Here is a 19,080-nt window from a genome sequence, read left to right as displayed (position 1 = left end):
ACTAGAAGGGTGAGATTTAATAGGATGAGAGATTCAGAAATTGAGAGATTTGGTGAGAAATCTCCAGTTTTTTTAAAGCGGCAATCCTTTACACTTCAAAATCAAACTGTTTTAGCAGTGTAAATGATTGCCGCTTTAAAAAAACTGGAGATTTCTCACCAAATCTCTCACTTTCTGAATCTCTCATCCTATTAAATTTCGCCCACACTGTTTTGAAATTAGTGTTCAAAAAGCAAAACATTTATAATCATTCATTCACACCTGTGTCGAAACTATAAAGTATTTTAGATGCTGCTTGAAACCGGTAGTCAGGAGTATGTTTTATTTACATTAAAACTTTGTATCACGTATATGAATATTACAAATTTTATTCTCATTCTCGCAATTTGTATATAAATGTTCAAAAACAGTTTTCCTTACTGAATTTGAGATGTTTGCATTTTATATTTAAAGTGCAAAGTTGGAGTTTTAATAGCTAAAAAAATCATTGCTTAAATCATGACAATAGTATTTGTGTGTTTGATTGTGCGTGTGTGTGTGTGTGTGTGTGGAGGGAATTGAAGCAAATTGAATTAATAATTTTTCACACTATGTTTTTAATACTTGGGTATAAAAGAAAATTGTATATCTCCTGTGTTTATAGTATATTAATATCGCATTCCCAACTCAAATGTTTCAAAGATTTCATATATGTCCCCAAAAGAACCTTTAGAGAGTTGGTTGGATTCCATATAGTTGCATAACAGAATAAACATATACAAAACAGACTTTACAAGACATTAAATAATGGCAGTATGGCTTTATCTCCTACAGAACAGGTCACTGCTGGTTGTTGCCAATCATGTGACACAGCAGCTTGTTATCACTGTGAAACAGAAGCATGCATGTATGAAACATAAACACTTTACTAAAAGTCATAGGATGGGACAATAAACACACACACAGGAAATAGAAATGGTAACATAGAACATCTCAATGTACGTACGTACATACAAAGACATCTGACATACACATATACACACACACGCACAGATAACATGTACATACAGTAAATGGTAGCAAAAACCATTCCAGCTTTTAAATTCTAAGTGTTACTCTTGATTTTGCTTCTAAATGTATATATAATTATTTAAATATCTTCAATATATTGTTTTAAAATCTTGTCCTGTACAGTGTAACGGTCCCTGTGTCCTGTTTATGGTATCATTGCATTTTCAATATTTTTCTGATTTTTTTTCAAGTTATACAAGTTTACTCATTGAAATATATACAAACCCTATTTATGAAGAAAATACTTTATTATTGTAATTTATTGTGATGATAAGCATTCACTTGAGGAATGGAAATATGTGCTAGGAGGATTTAGATCATGCAACCGGTGTTCTTATGCTATTCGGTTAAAATCTTGAGTTTATGCTATAAAATATATTTGCAATGGGTGTGTGTGTGTGTGTGTGTGGGGGGGGGGGGGGGGGGGGTGGTGGGTGGGGTGGTCAGCGGGCCTAAAGGTAAACATTGGGACTACTACAATCTGGAATGTTTTATTACGCACCTATTAGTGGCCTTGCCTAACCTGGGATGTATATGTGTGTATTAAAATCTATTCAAGTTTATACAAACCTATAATTCTCGAAAGTATACAATGTGAAAGGTAAACAACATTAAAAAAAATTAAATACTTATATTATAAAGACCCCAATATAATGAGTAATGATTATCTTAGTTTGCCATTTTTGTTTTTTTGCCAACTGGAAGCCACTATGACGATCAATTTCAAAGTGCACATAGTGGTGTATATACTAACAATATGCTTTGTAAACCATTAACATTGTAAAGTGTAGAGTGAAGTGAATTTACAAGCCACACAAGAGGGGGATGTACAAAGTCGGTGACTTTAAGGTATAGGCTTCCTCATAGATATGGCAATAAGCATTAATTAGGAATGTACAATTAGCAGAAGACAACTGTGAGTGAGCGGAGCTTTTCCAAGAAGTAAAGGCAGTACATGTCACCCTGTGCTATACTGTATAAAAAATATTTTTCATCCTTTAACTTTTTTTTAACAGTGTCCGTAATTTGGTCCTTGGCAATTAACCTTGTCTCAGGGGAAGAAATTGACTAATAAGTCTTATAGACAGTAGACATTAACACAGAACAACAATACATACAGTATGTAGACCTATAAAGAGATAAATCACTTTGGCTTGAAAAATTTGCTCATAATAGAAAAAGAAAAATGAAAAAGAGGGGAACGGCATACTATGAAAGTACAAACATGTATCCACAATCAGATCCACAGCTCTAAATTTTTCCTTATGTTACAAATGTAAACAGTAAATACAGTGATAGGCACAGAACTAAGACAGACAGTGCTTGCAATAGTAAAAAAAAAGGCATCAAACACTTGTTTTCTCCAAAGCATGCAGACAGCATTACAGTCATAGAAATCTAGAAGAGAAATCTATGTGTTCAAGTCAAAGTCTATGTCATAGTCCGCTCCAGGTCTCGGATGACTTCCATGTTTCCTTTTGTAGAATGACTATTGCTAAGTGACCTGCAGTTTGTTTCCAGCTTCCGCACTGCGTAGTATGTGGTTTAATTGTACGGTAACAAATAGATTGACTCAATTTTATTAGGAAATAGGTTGCTATTTCCAAAATTCAGAATCAAATAAGCTATGCAACACAGGTCCTTTAGCAATGTATGGAGAAGGCGAGTATAAAGAGCCACAAATGGACAGTATAAAGTGTATGGTGCAGATGGAAACACACCAGGGTTCCTCCACTCGCATCTCAGGACATATTCCAAGCCACCAGATGTCCCACAGTGTGTAACATAATTCACAATGTGTACTGTCAATCAACGTATGAACTCTGTCCCTTTGCATCTCTGTGTCCTTGCGGGAGAGGAGCTAATTATTGATACTTATTCTTAAGTATTGTAATACAATATGAACATTGATTTATAGTTAAGCCGTTGAGAGTTTGAGCTCTTGCTCTAATTTACCAAACATCTACAGGGAACACACATTAACCTTTTCTATTCTTCCAGCTGTTACATCTACAAGGTCCTGAGCACTCGATTTGCAGCTCCAAAAACTCAGTTATTGTAGTTCTGTCACTGCTAAGCCCAGCATATTGAGCAGCAGTGACAACCTTGGTCCACGTAACATAATGTGAGGCAAAGAGTCCAAAAAGAAAAATAAAAGTTAATTAAAAGAAGCCATTAGGTTTTGTGTCCTTTGTGCGTGCAAGTTTGCATGTATGTTTATGGTCGTCAGTACAGAAAATGATGTGGCGATACTAATGTTTGTTTTATGCTTTTTTCTGGTATCCATTTGTGTGCTTTTATGTATCTCTTGTAGTCAAGGATTCCAATGATGGTCCCATTATTTGTAGCTAATAATTTTGGCTAGAGAAGTCCGAGTGGGCGCCTATGGTTACTTTTTAAACATGTCCTGGAGAGGACCTGGGAGGTACTTTAGTACGGTGTCCAAAATGCTTTCTTCTTCTTCATCATCGTCATCCCCACAACCTGCAGGAATAGCTTTTTTGGGGCGAGTCAAGCTGCCTTCACAGGGCTGCTCCATGGCCGCCTTTTCTTCTGCTTCTTTTTCTTCTTTCTTTTTTAAACCATACTACAAGGAGAAAAGAGAACACGTTAAGATATTGAAAATGTCTTTTTACTATAGGATACTGCACATTTACCCTTACCAATAAAGCCATGTGAAAGAAACATTTAAGTGTCGACGTTCAGTGGTTGACCTCATGAAAGTCGACCCTATATGTGTCACCCCAACAACCGTATACCCTAGTTATAATAATAATGTTTGTTATATAACTCTCTCATTTCTGTCATAAGACACATTTGTGTAAAAAAACTTTTATTCCCTAAATAATAGTAACTAAAGGCCCCCATACACTGAGCTGACCTTGCTGCATGTCGACCTAGTGGTGACGACCCAATGCTTGTCGTCCTAGTTGTTGTAGACCAAACAACACACACCCGTATAATTTTCCTTCCTTAAATACAGGGTATCCAATTATCTGTGGTAATTATGTTCCCCAGGGCTATCCTATGACCCCGGACCACAGGCACATATCTGTAGTTTTGTTGAGCCTGCCAGGCAGGTGAAACCAAATCCCGATAAGTTTGCTTAAAAACTGCCAGCACTGCAACGGAAACACATGATCTGTGGCTTTTTGCAAAACCTATGTGGTTTTGTGCGGTATAAGATAATTTACCTCACATTACAAAAATGGGCTATTATTAAATAGCCTGATAATGACCAGAGGGAAAACATTACATCACAAGACCCTTTTTGCCATGCAGTCAATTATATAATAGACAGTGAGTAGACACTGATTGGTTGCTATGGGAAACATATCCACTGTTCTGCTTCTCCACTCTTTTCACTGTTTGATTTGTTTCGCTCTGATTTCTTTTTGCTTTGATTTTTTATCTTTCTATCATATGCAACAGATTGCACACTGTTAAGTGTCCTATACATGTATTTAATCATTTAAATGCTGTTTCACCTAGATGTGAAATATTCCAAAAGATAAATATACATATACTTAATAACCAACTGCTGCAGTTTACTGTTACATACCCTGCTACATTCCTTTTATATGTCATCTCCACTTTCTTCCCATGAGAAAAACATGTTGAAAACAATTTCTGCACATGACAAGATAAAGAGAACCTGCCATCATCCTCTATCTATAGAAAGTCCAAGGATATATACTTTTTAGCCCTGCGTCTACATAGACATCAGAACAGAGAACAGGGAGCATGGAATTGGAACCTAGAACCATCAATCAAACCAATTTCAAGAAATGCAATCTCTACCTACACCAAATATAGAACAGGGCGGCAGGTTTCTTTCTTTTAAGACAAATATTCAGTATTTTTCTGATTTGGTAGTATTTGTAGAAAGCCCATTTATTGTGTACTATCTCCCTCATCTTCCTGACAGGATATTAAAGATCGGTGTCCTTCTGCCCACCTTGTGATTAGATGGAACATCTGCCAAGGGAATGAGCTGCCAGGGGGAGATGATAGATAGAGATAGACGGAGATTTCTAATATTAAGAGATTTGTAGATAACATTGAACTTTCTTAAACCTCTTCAAAAACAACATACATTGAATGTCATAAGGATATAGACAAAAAAAATGAAAGTATGTTTCTTTCTACTTCATCATTATATATAAAAGAGACACGCAGCTTACTGAGCAAACCTAAATCAGGCCCATAGTGTGCTCCTTGGCAAAAGCTATGTTGCATCGCAGATGGGGCAGATTTAAAATGTGCAGAGAGAGGTTTAGATTTGGCATGGGACTGGCTGAAACCTAAATTTCAACGTGCCCTCAATGCCTTAAAGTACTCAAAAAAGATTAGGCCTGGAGTTGATTATACCAACTGGAGTATATATATATGGCCCCTACCCTTTTACATTCCGCCCACAGCCCCGCCCTCTGTAGCTGCCTCCTGCACTAGATATGTCCTTAGTGTAGGACATAGTGGCCCAGGGGGCCCATGGCACTCTGCCCCCCAGCCCAGCCCGCCACTGGCTATATGGCTTCTCAGAACTTTGATAACTGACTGATCTATGACTGATGCTGAGTCTTTGTGCTCAGCCGCTGAAATTAGCAAAGCGGGCAGTGGGCGTCTCTTTAATCCATGTCCAAGTGGTTGCAACATTATCATATTTTCATAGAGCCGCTGTGTCCAAATTACCAGTTGCAAATGCCTTTGTGTACAACTCTGAATCCAGCCCTATGGTAGAAAGCGCACACAGCGATATTAAGTCATGTTTGACTCACAGGCGTGAAAGGCAATACAACTGTACTAGGGACCAAATTAGCATTTTGGTAGCAGCTCTTCTATAACCTTTCCCTTAGCTTGCTCTCTGGCACTCCATTTGAGCTGCTCCCAGAGTTCTTTTCTTATCCTCCTTAGGAATCCTACCCTTGTTTCACTCCTTACTCTCAGGGAGCACCTACGCAACATTATCATCCAACATCTACATCCGGTCCCGGGGTTTGCACATGCGCAGAAATGCGCATGCGACAACCCGACCATTGGGGCTGGGGCCGAATCCAGTCCACTACGAGCGATCCTAAATTGGCCTCACTGTGTATTAGCCGACCATTTAGTTCACACCTGTGCCTCACTATCCCCTTCCCCCACACCCTCCAGCTTAGCTTCCTCTGAGCTACCAACCTACATAGACACTGAGATATATTTGACATAGGGCCAGATGTATCAAGCTTCAAAAAGTGATAAAATGGAGAGTGATAAACATTCAGCCAATCAGTTCCTACCTGACATGTTACAGGCTGGGTTTGAAAAATGACAGGTAGGAGCTGATTGGCTGGTTGTTACTCTCCACTTTATCACTTTTTGAAGCTTGATACAGTACATCTGGCCCATAGTCACTGAGATATATTGATGGAAGAATCTGCAAACATTATTCCAGAACATTATTCCCTTATTAAATAATGCAGCAGTTGATTTACAAAGTGCAAACTGTTTTCAAACAAAAGTCATCTATATTTATAATGCCCCTGTAATGTCAGGCTTTGTATTGAGGAAATGAAAGAGTTACTACCATGTGGTGGAAAGCAAAAGGCAAAAAGAGGCTCTGGAGCTAATAAATTATTAAGTGGACAAACTGAGCACACGCAGCCTGCTATCTCCTTACAGAACACTGAACATTATGGTAGGAAAGTAGGTGCCTCAGCAGAAATAAACAAAGCAAACAAAGGAGGGGTGAGACGAGAGCAAGCGTTGTCACGAGAATTCTTCCCTTCCACGATCAATGTACATAACAATAAAGCAGCAAGTAAATAGTATAAAGCATAAAAATGGAGCATTAAGCCGTAAAAACGTAGTAATAAACATATTACATAGCAATGCTGACCCATTATTCCTGATGTACAGACACAATCTATCTTAATGTTCCACTCTGCTGCTCTTATTCTGATCTTTGCCTCGGAGTTCAGAGCAATTTATTTCTCACACTGCTGATTTAAGAGAGAACATTTGATGCAGTCTTTGCAGTTGGTGCCTTCATACTACAGTCAGATTCCAATAACACAAAATGCACCCCCCCCCCCCCCTCCCCAAGGAAGAGCAGTACTTGTATATATACAGTGTGCTATCCAGGACAGGGTATTCATAGTAACAATACCGATGCTGATGTGAATACATTTGAATCTATCAACTGTATATAGTAATGGGCTTGCATAGGCAAACACAGGGGGGTTCTGGTTGCCCGGAAACCCCTTCCTCTTGGCAAATGCCTTAAATAATGACAAAAAGTAGCACTGGTATACAATATGTTTATTAGAACTGCCACCACATCATGCAGTGTATGAAACAGAGCAGAGTAGCAGCACATGCCTGGTGTACCAGCTTATTCTACCACATTTACTGTATGTGTGGATCTGAGCCCTCATACATTGTGCTGGACCAGAGAGCAGCTGCCAGAGGGAAGAGACAGGAGCCTTACCATGAATTGGGAGATTAGAATGTGCAGTACTGTTTTTATTATGTTTGTTTAACCTTTTCCTGACTTATTTAAATGTTTGAAACAGCCTGAACTATAGACCATCTGTACTGTTAAATATTATTACTGTATTCCATACAGAATCCAGTGTATAAGAAAGTCGGTAATACCAATTTATTTCTGTCAACTTAATCTATGGTTGGTTGTGCAGTTTGTGCAAGGAAGACTTCAAGTTGCAAGGTCCCTTTTCTAAATATTCTGCAACTTACTTTACAGTTTAAGGTTATAACCAGGTTATGGAGTTTGTGACCATGTAAAGGACACTGTAGGGCAGGGGTGGCCAAACCGGTCCTCAAGATCTACCAACGGTGCATGTTTTCCAGGCCACCTGTGGATCTTTAGTAGGAATGAATGCAACAGGTTTTAAAATGTGACAGTTAGTAATGACCACAGCTGTGCACCAGCTAGGTAACCTGGAAAACGTGGACCGTTGGTAGATCCCAAGGACCGGTTTGGCCACCCCTGCTGTAGGGTAAATATAATAACATGGGAGTTCTATTGAAGATAGGATGTTGCCCATAGCAATCAGATTCTGCTTCTGATTTATTTAGCACCTTCTAGAAGATAATACATAAATTGGCACCATGGCCCTAACTGTACAGAGTTTGCATATTCTCCCCGTGTTTTGTGAGTTTTCTCTGGGTACTCCGCTTTCCTCCCACAATACAAATATTTACTGGTAGGTATAGTGGCTTCCAACAAAATTAACCTCAGAGTGAATGTGTGTGTACATGTGGTAGGGAATATAGAGGGGGATTCTGGTCTCCTTTTAAGTAGCAAAGACCTGCTGCTTAGTGAGCCTTCTATAGCTGCCAGCCGGGCATGCAAATACCTGTACCCACCATGCTCCGCATATCCCTGATGCTTTACGAATGGATGTTTTACATAAACATCCTTTCGCAAGGCAAAATCATTCAATGGTTGCCGACGACTCAACGACACAGAATGATTTTACCCCTGCTCGCAAATCGAAGTCATTCTGGGCTGACCTAGACTTGAGAAGTCCAGTCAGAGAATGGGGTGGGGAGCTGATGTCCTGTGATGTCTGTCACCTGCCCCCTGGCAGGCAGATGCCCGCCTGCATTTGCACTGGGATGCTCAGCATTTTCCTGGGAGCACACGCAGTTTATTTATGCGCAGGAAACGCTGGGCATCCCCATGTGCACACCCTCTGCCCACCTCCTTCCTCCCCCCCCCATGCGAGTGCCGAAGGTGCCTGCATAGAAGCTCTGCACATATGCGAATATGTGCATTCACAGTGCTAATACATCGGTCCCCGATGCAAATACGCCGGGGACCAAGTGAATTAGAATAAGCTCCACTGGGACAGGGACTGATGTGAATGTTCAACTATTCTCTGTAAAGCACTACGGAATATGTGTGCGCTATATACATAACTGGTAATAAATAAATAAAAATCTGAATGGTTGCAACATCCCATCTTCAATAGAACTCCCATCTTAGTACATTTACCCCTGTGTATATATTAAGTGAAGTTATAGTGAGATAGAATGTAAGCAAAGATGAGCAGGGCCCTCTCTCCTCATGTGCTTTTCTTAGAATATATCTCTGCCACTGGTATAATTGTGTCAGTGTCCGCTGCTGCAACTGTCTTTTTTATTTACCATGTCCTACTGTAATTTGCATTTTTACTGTAAATCACTATTTCCTTGTTTTGCGCATCTATGTATTGTCAGGTGCTGTGGAACCCTTGTGGCGCCATAAAAAAAATTATATAGATAATAGGGGGGCAGCATTGGCGGTGTATTGGTTAGCATTACTGCCTCACAGCACTGAGGTCAAGGGTTCAATCCCCACCATGGCCCTAACTGTGCGGAGTTTGTATATTCTCCCCGTGTTTGCGTGGGTTTACTCCGGGTACTCCGGTTTCCTCCCACATTCCAAAAATATACAGGTAGGTCAATTGGCTTCCAACAAAAATTAACCCTAGAATGTCTGTGTGTGTGTGTACATGTGGTAGCGAATATAGATTGTAAGCTCCACTGGGGCAGGGACTGATGTGAATGTTCAACTATACACTGTAAAGCGCTGCGGAATATGTGTGCGCTATATAAGAAACTGTTAATAAATAAATAAAATAATAATAATGATAGTGTTTGTACAGTAGTTGGAGACAATCTCACTACAGTGAATGCTTGCAGCTTCTGCTGATAGCGAATAGTCACTTGCTAAACCTTCTCAGACCTTACACCATGTATTCTTCTTCATTTCAGCTTTTTTTTTACACAAGATACATATATAATTTATTCATGCAAGTTTTATCAACAACTACAGCAACATATTTCCATGCACATTATCAGTATTATTTTTCTTTCACTTAAGCTACTTAAGAATTACTTTGGACCACCTCAGCCTCTGGTGAGCACTTATACATACACATTCATCACACATTATTTGGCTTATATTCTTCTTTGTGTCATTTCTACATACAAGAACCTGCCTTTGGATTGAAATAAAGGGAAATTGCTGTTTTTCTTTGTTTGAAGGTGACCTTGAATTAAATGAGGCAAGCATAAGAAGGGATCCATGGACCATTGATTTTGTTCCTGCCACTCTATGGTGACATAATAACAGATAGAGGAAGTCACGGCTCATTGACTTAAACCTACCCTTCTTAACTAGCAGAAAACAAATAACGTGAAAGAAGAATCTTAATATAGATCAGATGACTGCCTCTAATGTTTATACGCTATGTAGAAAAAAGTTATTGGACATATCACACAAGCAAAAATGGTGTGTTCCTGCAGCAGACATGTGTTGGTGAGGACATAAAGCAGGTAGAGAGCTTCTGATGAGATCATTTGCTCAAGAAATGGCCTGCCGGAAGAAGCTAACCAAGCTTGAAAAGGGAATCATGAGTATGAGTGTGCGAAGCATTGCGGATGTAAAGATGGTCCCTATACCCACTTTGTGTGGAAGAAGACTGGTCATTGCAGGAATGCCCCTCACCATGGACAACCCCTAAAACTGCAACCCAGGGACCGGAGAGTGCTAACCAGCGAGCTGAAAAAAAGAAAGGGTCATCCCATGCATACCATTGCACATGAGTTCCAAATGGCCACTAAGGCTATTTTGACAAAAACACTTCATAGGAAATTATGATTGAGTAGCGGTTCATTAATCTCCAATCACCAAGAAGAATGCACCCCAGTGCTTTAAATTTCCCCTTTTAATATCAGGGGTGAGATTTAATAGGATGAGAGATTCAGAAAGTGAGAGATTTGGTAAAGAAATCTCCAGGTTTTTTTAAAGCGGCAATCATTTACACTTTAAAATCAAACTGGTTTTGCAGTGTAAATGATTGCCGCTTTAAAAAAACCTGGAGATTTCTCACCAAATCTCTCACTTTCTGAATCTCTCATCCTATTAAATCTCACCCCGGATGTCATTAGAATGTCTAATGCCATAGTGTATAGTACCTAGAGTAAGACATGGAGGAGGTGGCGTTATGCTGTGGGGCTGTTTCAGCTGGTTCGGCATGGGCCCACTAGTTGTACTGAATGACCACATTAACTGAGAAGTACAGAGATCTCGATAACTCTGTGCTCCTTACATTATGACAGTTCTACGGAAACAACAGATGTTTCTATCAGGATGACAATGCCACCTATCGTGTTTCTAGGATGCTGGGCTGGTATACAGATAATTTGACAACCTAGATGGACTGGTAGCTCATAGTCCAGATCTTATCCTGAATGAAAGCCTTTGAGGCACATTGTAGTGACAAATGTGTTCTAGGTTTTCTTCAGTCTCATAGTTGATACTGTATTCAAGGAGGAATGGTAAATTAAGAAGGCTATCTGCAATATTCACTGCACATGGTGCACCTAAAATGTACTGATGTTAATAAAATGTTAATAATATGTTAATAAATGTTAATAAAATGTCATTGTCCAATTGGCTGTCAGCATCCAATTACTTTTGTCTACAAAGTGTAGTTGAGTTGCGGTGGAATTGGGTATTACTATGCCCAAGATAGCATAGTACAGAGCAGAGTATCCAGATATGCTGAAGTCTGGCTTCATGTATTATTAGTATCGCTTTGGAGGATATTCAATTAGTTTTTTTTTTACAAAGTTTATTTGGTACTCTTTACCTAGAACGGCGCCCATCGGGGTGATCGCGGGATCGCGGGCAGTACATAAACGGCCGCGACGCGATGCCCGCGATCACCGCGATTTTCCCATAGGGAACAATGTTAAAAAGCCAGATTGACCGCGATTTTGCATTGAATGCCTCAATGCCCGCGATTTTACCATAGGAATCAATGTTAAATGGGCTACAAAGCCCAAATAGGCTCAATTAACCCTTAAATGTCACCCCAATTTTTTGACGCCACCCCACGATCCACGCCAACCCGAAGCGTGGCGAGCGCAGCGAGCCCGCGAGAGCGGCGGTACGCGTCCTCCGACCTTTTCATGCCCTACTATCCACGTCGGCGTGGAGTTGAGAATAGAATAGTGTGGCGAGCGCAGCGAGCCACCGAGCCCGAAGCGTGGCGAGCGCAGCGAGCCCCGCGAGGGGACGCGGAGACCTTCACAGTTATACGCGTCCCCTCGCGGACTTCACAGGTGTCCGTGGCGACGCGGACACCTGTGAAGCCCGCGAAGGGACGCGTTTACCTGTGAAGGTATCCGCGTCCCCTCGCGGGGCTCGCTGCGCTCGCCACGCTTCGGGCTCGGTGGCTCGCTGCGCTCGCCACACTATTCTATTCTCAACTCCACGCCGACGTGGATAGTAGGGCATGAAAAGGTCGGAGGACGCGTACCGCCGCCCCTCGCGGGCTCGCTGCGCTCGTCACGCTTCGGGTTGGCGTGGATCGTGGGGTGGCGTAAAAAAATTGGGGTGACATTTAAGGGTTAATTGGGTCTATTTGGGCTCTGTAGCCCATTTAACATTGATTCCTATGAGAAAATCGCGGGCATTGAGGCATTTTACATTAAAATCGCGGTCAATTAGGCTTTTTAACATTGTTCCCTATGGGAAAATCGCGGTCATCGCGGGTACACGATTTTGATGTACCCGCGATTTACCCGCGATGCCCGCGATGACCGCGATTTTTTACCCCCGACGCCCGCGATTCTGATCGCGGGCGCCGTTCTAGGTAAAGAGTACCGTTTATTTGACACTTTTTTTTCTGTCCAGGTCAATCGTCCGCCTTTTTTATGCTGAACATTTTCTTATTTTGGGTGAAAACACTTATGATCCAGGGTAAGGGGCTAATACAGTGGTTATCAAACTTTTTGAATCATGGCACCCTAAAGTATCAGAATATTTTTCACGGCACCCCTAAGCCAAAAGTTGGTTATTAATTTCAGGAAAAATATTTAAAAAGTTGTGATTTAAATGTTTTCCTTAGGTCCAGTTATGTGGTGAGAAACATGATTCACTTCTGTTTACCCACATATTCTTAATTGGAAGCCACAAGCACTGATTTTGCCTATTTCATTGGCCATAAATAACTTGAATTGATTCTGGATCACCAACCTAAGGCACCCCTGCAAGTGATCCGAGGCACCCCAGGGAGCCTAGGCTCACAGTTTGGGAACCACTGGGCTAATAAGATGGTTATCAGGTATTTATTTTTGCCTGCCTTAGGCTTCCAAAAAAGAAAAATCCCCAAAGACTGCTGGCATCAGTGGCAATTAAATATTCCCAAGAAGGAAGGGGGGGTGTAAATTTGCCATTGAAAATACCAAGGCTAGTTGAATGTTCCCCTATGTGTAAGTAAATTATATTGTATGCTAGGTAATTCTTTTTTTGACCTACATATAGTAATATGATGCATATGGCACATATATATTTAATTTCAATTATATTTCCAAAGAACATCTTGAACTGCTCAACCAATTTGGCTAAAACTTAAAGACTAAAATCATTATTGGATTTATAATGCTTTATAAATGAAATATTATAAAACCTTATTGCATTATAGTTATTTATGACAACTATTCAACACCTCTGTAAGAAAGCAGGTGATAGTTCTCATATATTCATACATAATTGTATGATCTCTTCTTCTTCACCAACCATCTCTGATGCTGGTTGGATTTGATAAATTCTCACAAATCTGCAATGCGATAATTGAAAGCAAAGATATATCAATTGTCACATGCTGTGACAGAGCTTCTGAGAAAATGTGTATGCTATTTCTCTGCTTGCACTTTGTATGTTTTTTGTATTAACATGATTTATATGTCATCTGGAGGCAGGACCTGGGCATATTTGTGCAAGTTGCTTTAACTAGTAGCCCTAAACACAAGTACCTTTTAGTGTTTTCATGTTAGTGTTCCTGTGCCCATACTGGGGGCATTGTTCAAAGGGCACTACTGGTGGCATTAAGTGTGTAAACAGGAATACTGGTGGCATTATGTATAGCATAAATTGTGACAATGTGTAATTGGCATTATGGTGTGTGGCATAATGGGTAGTAGGCAATATGGTGTGTGGCATAATGTATAATGGGCATTACAATGTGTGGCATAATCTGTAATGACTTTTAAGGAGTGTGTCCAAGGGGCTCTACCTGGAAGAGTGTGTCCAAGGGGCTCTACCTGGAACAGTGTGTCCAAGGGGCTCTACCTGGAACAGTGTGTCCAAGGGGCTCTACCTGGAACAGTGTGTCCAAGGGGCTTTACCTGGAACAGTGCGTTCAAGAGGCTCTACCCGACTAAGAGGCTCTAACTGGTGCAATGTGTGGTGCACTGTCTCAAAGAGGCTCTACCTAGCGCAGTATCTACAAGTGGCACTGTGTGGTGTAATGTGAATAACAGACCCTAATGTGTGATGTAATGTGTTTTGGTACTATTATGTGACCATGCCCCTTCCCCACAAACACTTGTGCACTGTGCTTGTTGTAAATATGGGGGAGGGGTATGGAGGGGCACCAATTCCCTTTCTGGCACATGGCACCAAAATGTCTAGTTACGGCACTGCTTCCTAAATATTATTTTTATATCTTATTCATATTATGTTATATCAACATCTTATTCGAAATATACAAACTGACACAGAGCACTCATCTACCATTCACTTATTAAGCAAATATTATCATATATATTCATCCTTCCCTTATTGTCCGAAACATAATTCCTGTTATTGTTCTGGCTGTGTGCAACAGCTGCTGTATTGATCATACAGCACATACAATCAATGCCAGATCCTTCTTACATATATTTTTGTTCCATTACTACTCTATGTAAACTAATCATTATGTTACCCTGAATACACATCAAGCTGCAGGAGATTCTATACCAAGCACAAGCAAGTTTCATACATCAGCTGTTGCTGCACTAATCTCTTATACCCCTTTCCCACTGCAGCTCTTAAACGGTATATTGCTGTTTTTTTTAGCCTTTTTAAACGGGTAGAGCTGCAGTGGGAATGCTCCAGGTTGCTTTACCCGTTTAACAAATACCGGTGCTTGTTAAACGGGTGAAAAGCAGTGTTTTACCCGTTTAAGTGCCGTTTTTATTTTGCCAGTGGGAAAGGGGTATACATTGTTCCCGTTTAAACACATAGTAAAAAAAAACATAGTAAAAAAAATAACCAGCAGCAGGCTGAAAGAGCCGGAGCTGGTATTAAAAAATCAGGAAACCCGCCAAATAGGGGCTCCGCTGATTTTTTAAAACCAGCCCCAGGCTCCAAGGCCGTGGCTGCTTCCCAAAATATGGGGCACAAAATGACTAGGGGTCCCCTGTATTTTAAGATCCAGCCCCAGGCCCAACCAGCTAGCAGGGTAATGCCACAGCCGGGGGGAGACTTTTTATACAAGTCCCCCTGGCCAAAGCATTCAGCCCTACCGACCAGTCAGCCTCGCCAGGGGTCTTGGGGAAATGGGGACCCCCCCAATAAAGGCCCCCCCCCCCTCCAGGACTTACCTGGCCAGGCTGAAGCCTGATGCTGTCCCCGGTGACCCTGGAGCGGAGGTCACCGGGCTGATTAAATGGTGTAAAAAATACAATAAACTATTGTCTTACACTGTGAGTCCCAGCAAGCCTCCCCCACATGCTGGGACTTGGAGAACCACAAGTCCCAGCATGCGGGGCATTAAAGGGCCCGCTGGCTCTTGTAGTAGGTAGGGTCTACCGTTTAAAAGCTATAGTGGGAAAGGGTCTTTATGGCTCTTACCCGTTTCCTTGCAGACACAGGTGTGGGAGAAAATGAAGGAGGAGCTGGGGCCATGTCACGTCCCCTTCAGATGACAATCTCCTGACCTGCAGGTCTTTGCACCTTTGTAGACATGTGTCCGCCGGAAACAGAGACACAACTTTACGCTTTAAACCGGGGATTGAGCACGGTGGCCAGAATGTATTCCTCTGACTTAAACAGACTGACCACCCTCGTATCCTGGCAAAGCATATGGAGGGCTTCATCCACAAGAGCGACATGCTTTGCGAAATCGCAACGCTTTAACTCCTCCTTCATTTTCTCCAGCTGCTTCTGCAACAGCCTGATCAGAGGAATCACCTGACTAATGCTGGCAGTGTCAGAACTGACTTCAACGCTAGTTCAAACGGCTGGAGAACCTTGCACAACACGGAAATCAGCCTCCACTACACTTGAGTCAGATGCAGCCCCGCTCCTGCCTATGTCGTAGGTGGCCGTGTAGGCTTGAATGGCCTTTTGTTGCTCCTCCATCCTTTCCAGCATAAAGAATGTGGAGTTCCATCGCGTCACTACCTCTTGTTTAAGCTGATGGCAGGGCAAGTTGAGGAATTTTTGTTGCTGCTCCAGCCTTCGGCAGGCAGTGGAAGAATGCCGAAAGTGGCCGCAAATTTTGCAGGCCACCGCAAGCATATCCTGCATGCTCCTGTCACTTCTGATGAAATGCTGCACCACCAAATTTATTGTGTGGGCAAAACACGGCACATGCTGGAAATTGCCCATGTGTAATGCCTGCACAATGTTACTGGCTCTTGTCTGACACCTCAAATACCCAGGAGAGTCTAAGGGGGGGGGGGGGGGGTGGTAAGCCAATGGGAGATGATTTCCCTCAGTTTCTCTAAGAGGTTGTTGGCATTGTGCCTCTTCCTGAAACCAGTGATTCACAGTGTAGTCTGCCTTGAAATGGAGCTGGTGTGCAGGAGATGCTGCTGCTTTTGCTGTGGAAGGCGATGCATCTACCCAGTGCGCTGTCACAGTTATATAGTCCTTATTTTCCCCTGATCCACTTGTCCATATGTCCGTAGTTAAGTGGACAGTGGGTACAGCTGCATTTTTCAGGGCACTGCGGACACTTTTTCTGACGTCCCTGTATATCGTGGGTATCGCCTGCCTAGTGAAGTAGAATCTAGATGGTATTTGGTACTGGGGACACAATACACCCATCAACCGTATAAATCCCACTCCACTGATGGCGGACACCGGATGCACGTCTAACATCAACATAGCTGTCAAGGCCCCAGTTATACGCTTTGCCATAGGATGACTGCTGTCGTATTTCATCCATATGGCAAACGACTGTTGGACGGTCAATTGCTTAGTGAAAGACGTAGTGGTCTTACGACTTCCCCTCTGGGATGATGACCGACTCCCAGCAGCAGCGGCAGTAGTAGGCGTAGAGCTGCAGGATCCTCCGGAGGAATCTTAGATAGAAGGGGAGTCAGTCATGCTGGTGACATGGCCTACGGGACTCCCCCCGATCCGGTGGTGTGCTTTTCAGGCGCTTGGCTCCAACAGGATGCCCAAGGGATTTAGGTGTCCCTTGTCTACTAGCTGCCGTTTCTACTGATTTATGAAGGGTCTTCAGGTGACGTATATGAAAGCATGTCCCTAGGTGGGCAAGATCCTTACCCCTGCTTATTGGAGCTTTACATAAGCTACATTTGGCAATACATTTGTTGTCCGGATTCGGATAAAAAAAATTCCAGACCGTAGACGTGGATTTATTGGTCCTCTGCCCAGGCATAACGATGGGCTTTTTCATCCCATGGACAACAACTGTTTCTTCCCCCCTGGTGCCTCATTTAAGCAAACCACCTCAGCATCCTCCTCGTCAACTTCCTCCTCAGCGCCAGCTACATCAATATCCTCCTCTTGGTCTACAACATTTACAGCTTCATTATCTAAATCAGGAACTGCACAGTGGGTGATCCTTCCAGCATATGCAAAGGGAGTGCTGAAAATGGTGGAAGGAGCCACCTCTTCCCGTACAGGGATGGGAAGGTCAGGCATTGCAACCACTAACACCCTTGGACTCTCCTTGGGGGTTTGTGATAACTTCTTTAGTAAGTAGAGATGTTTGCTGTGTTTTTGATGACAGCTGAAATCTCTTCAAATTTCTAAAGGGGGGAGTAGGAGGGCTTGCATGGTCATGTGTTGTTGAACCACCAGTCATGAATACAGTCCAGGGCCATAATTGTTCCTTGCCACTCTGTGTCGTAAATGGCACATTGCCTATTTTACATTTCTCCTCCAATGATGTTAATTATTTTTTTTGGATCCTTCTTGTTTTAATCAACTTTGGCTTTTTGGATTTTATGTGCCCAGTACTTTGACACTGGACATAGGCCTTGGCAGAGGATGTTGATGGCATATCATCGTCTATGTCATCATTACTACTTGCATTTGCAGCAGATTCAGAAGTAAGAGGAAGCGGCCCTTCATCTTTCCCTAAATGATTCTCCATATTTTGGATCTCCATTATTTTTGTGGAGTTATGCAATATTACACCACAGGACAGCACTACTGGAATGCAAGTATATACGGCAGTAAATTAATTAGGCCCCACCAGAAAAATAAAATACGGTAGTCAATTAATTAGGCACCACCAGAAAAACAATATAAAGTAGTCAATTAATTATGCACCACCTGAAAGATATACTGTAGTCAATTAATTATGCCCCACCAGAAAGTTATACGGTAGTCAATTAATTAGGCACCACCAGAAAAATAATATACGATAGGCAATTAATTATGCACCACCAGAAAGATATACGGTAGTCAATTAATTAGGCACCACCAGAAAAATAATATACGGTAGTCAATTGATTATGCACCACCAGAAAGATATACGGTAGTCAATTAATTAGGCACCACCAGAAAAATAATATACGGTAGTCAATTAATTAGGCCCCACCAGAAAAATAATATACTACGGTAGTCAATTGATTATGCACTACCAGAAAGATATACGGTAGTCAATTAATTAGGCACCACCAGAAAAATACTATACAGTAGTCAATTAATTATGCACCACCAAAGATATATTCTCTATACAGCAGTATAATTAATATGCACCAGCAAAGATATTATTTTATTTAGTAGATGCACCAGTTGAGTACACTGTTAATTAATTTATTAATATTTACTTATGTCAGACTCAGTAGTACAGTAGATGCACCAGCAGAGAATATGTATTAGTTATGTAAGGCTATAACAATTACACCAGCAGGGGGGTATTATTAATTATTACAGCAGATAAACAAGAAGACTGGTATACAAGTGGTTAATATAAGTTTAACAGTGCTGCACACTGCAGT

The 19,080-nt window shown here is 41.6% G+C and overlaps 1 protein-coding gene across 2 annotated transcripts in view; it reads right to left on the bottom strand.

Annotated features, from left to right (window-relative positions):
* Positions 1-303: 303 nt before the first annotated feature.
* Positions 304-19,080, bottom strand: part of CPLX2 (complexin 2) — a 162,956-nt gene continuing 144,179 nt past the window's right edge. For both annotated transcript variants that reach the window (XM_083182055.1, XM_083182054.1), the window contains exon 4: positions 304-3,637. In XM_083182055.1, coding sequence (XP_083038181.1) covers positions 3,440-3,637 — 198 coding nt within the window. In that variant the 3' untranslated portion in view covers positions 304-3,439. The remainder of the gene's footprint in view (positions 3,638-19,080) is intronic.

The sequence above is a fragment of the Crinia signifera genome, chromosome 4 (genome assembly GCF_055691185.1).
Source record: "Crinia signifera chromosome 4, ASM5569118v1, whole genome shotgun sequence".
Classification (NCBI taxonomy): Eukaryota; Metazoa; Chordata; class Amphibia; order Anura; family Myobatrachidae; genus Crinia; species Crinia signifera.
This window is presented reverse-complemented; position numbering and strand designations above follow the sequence as displayed.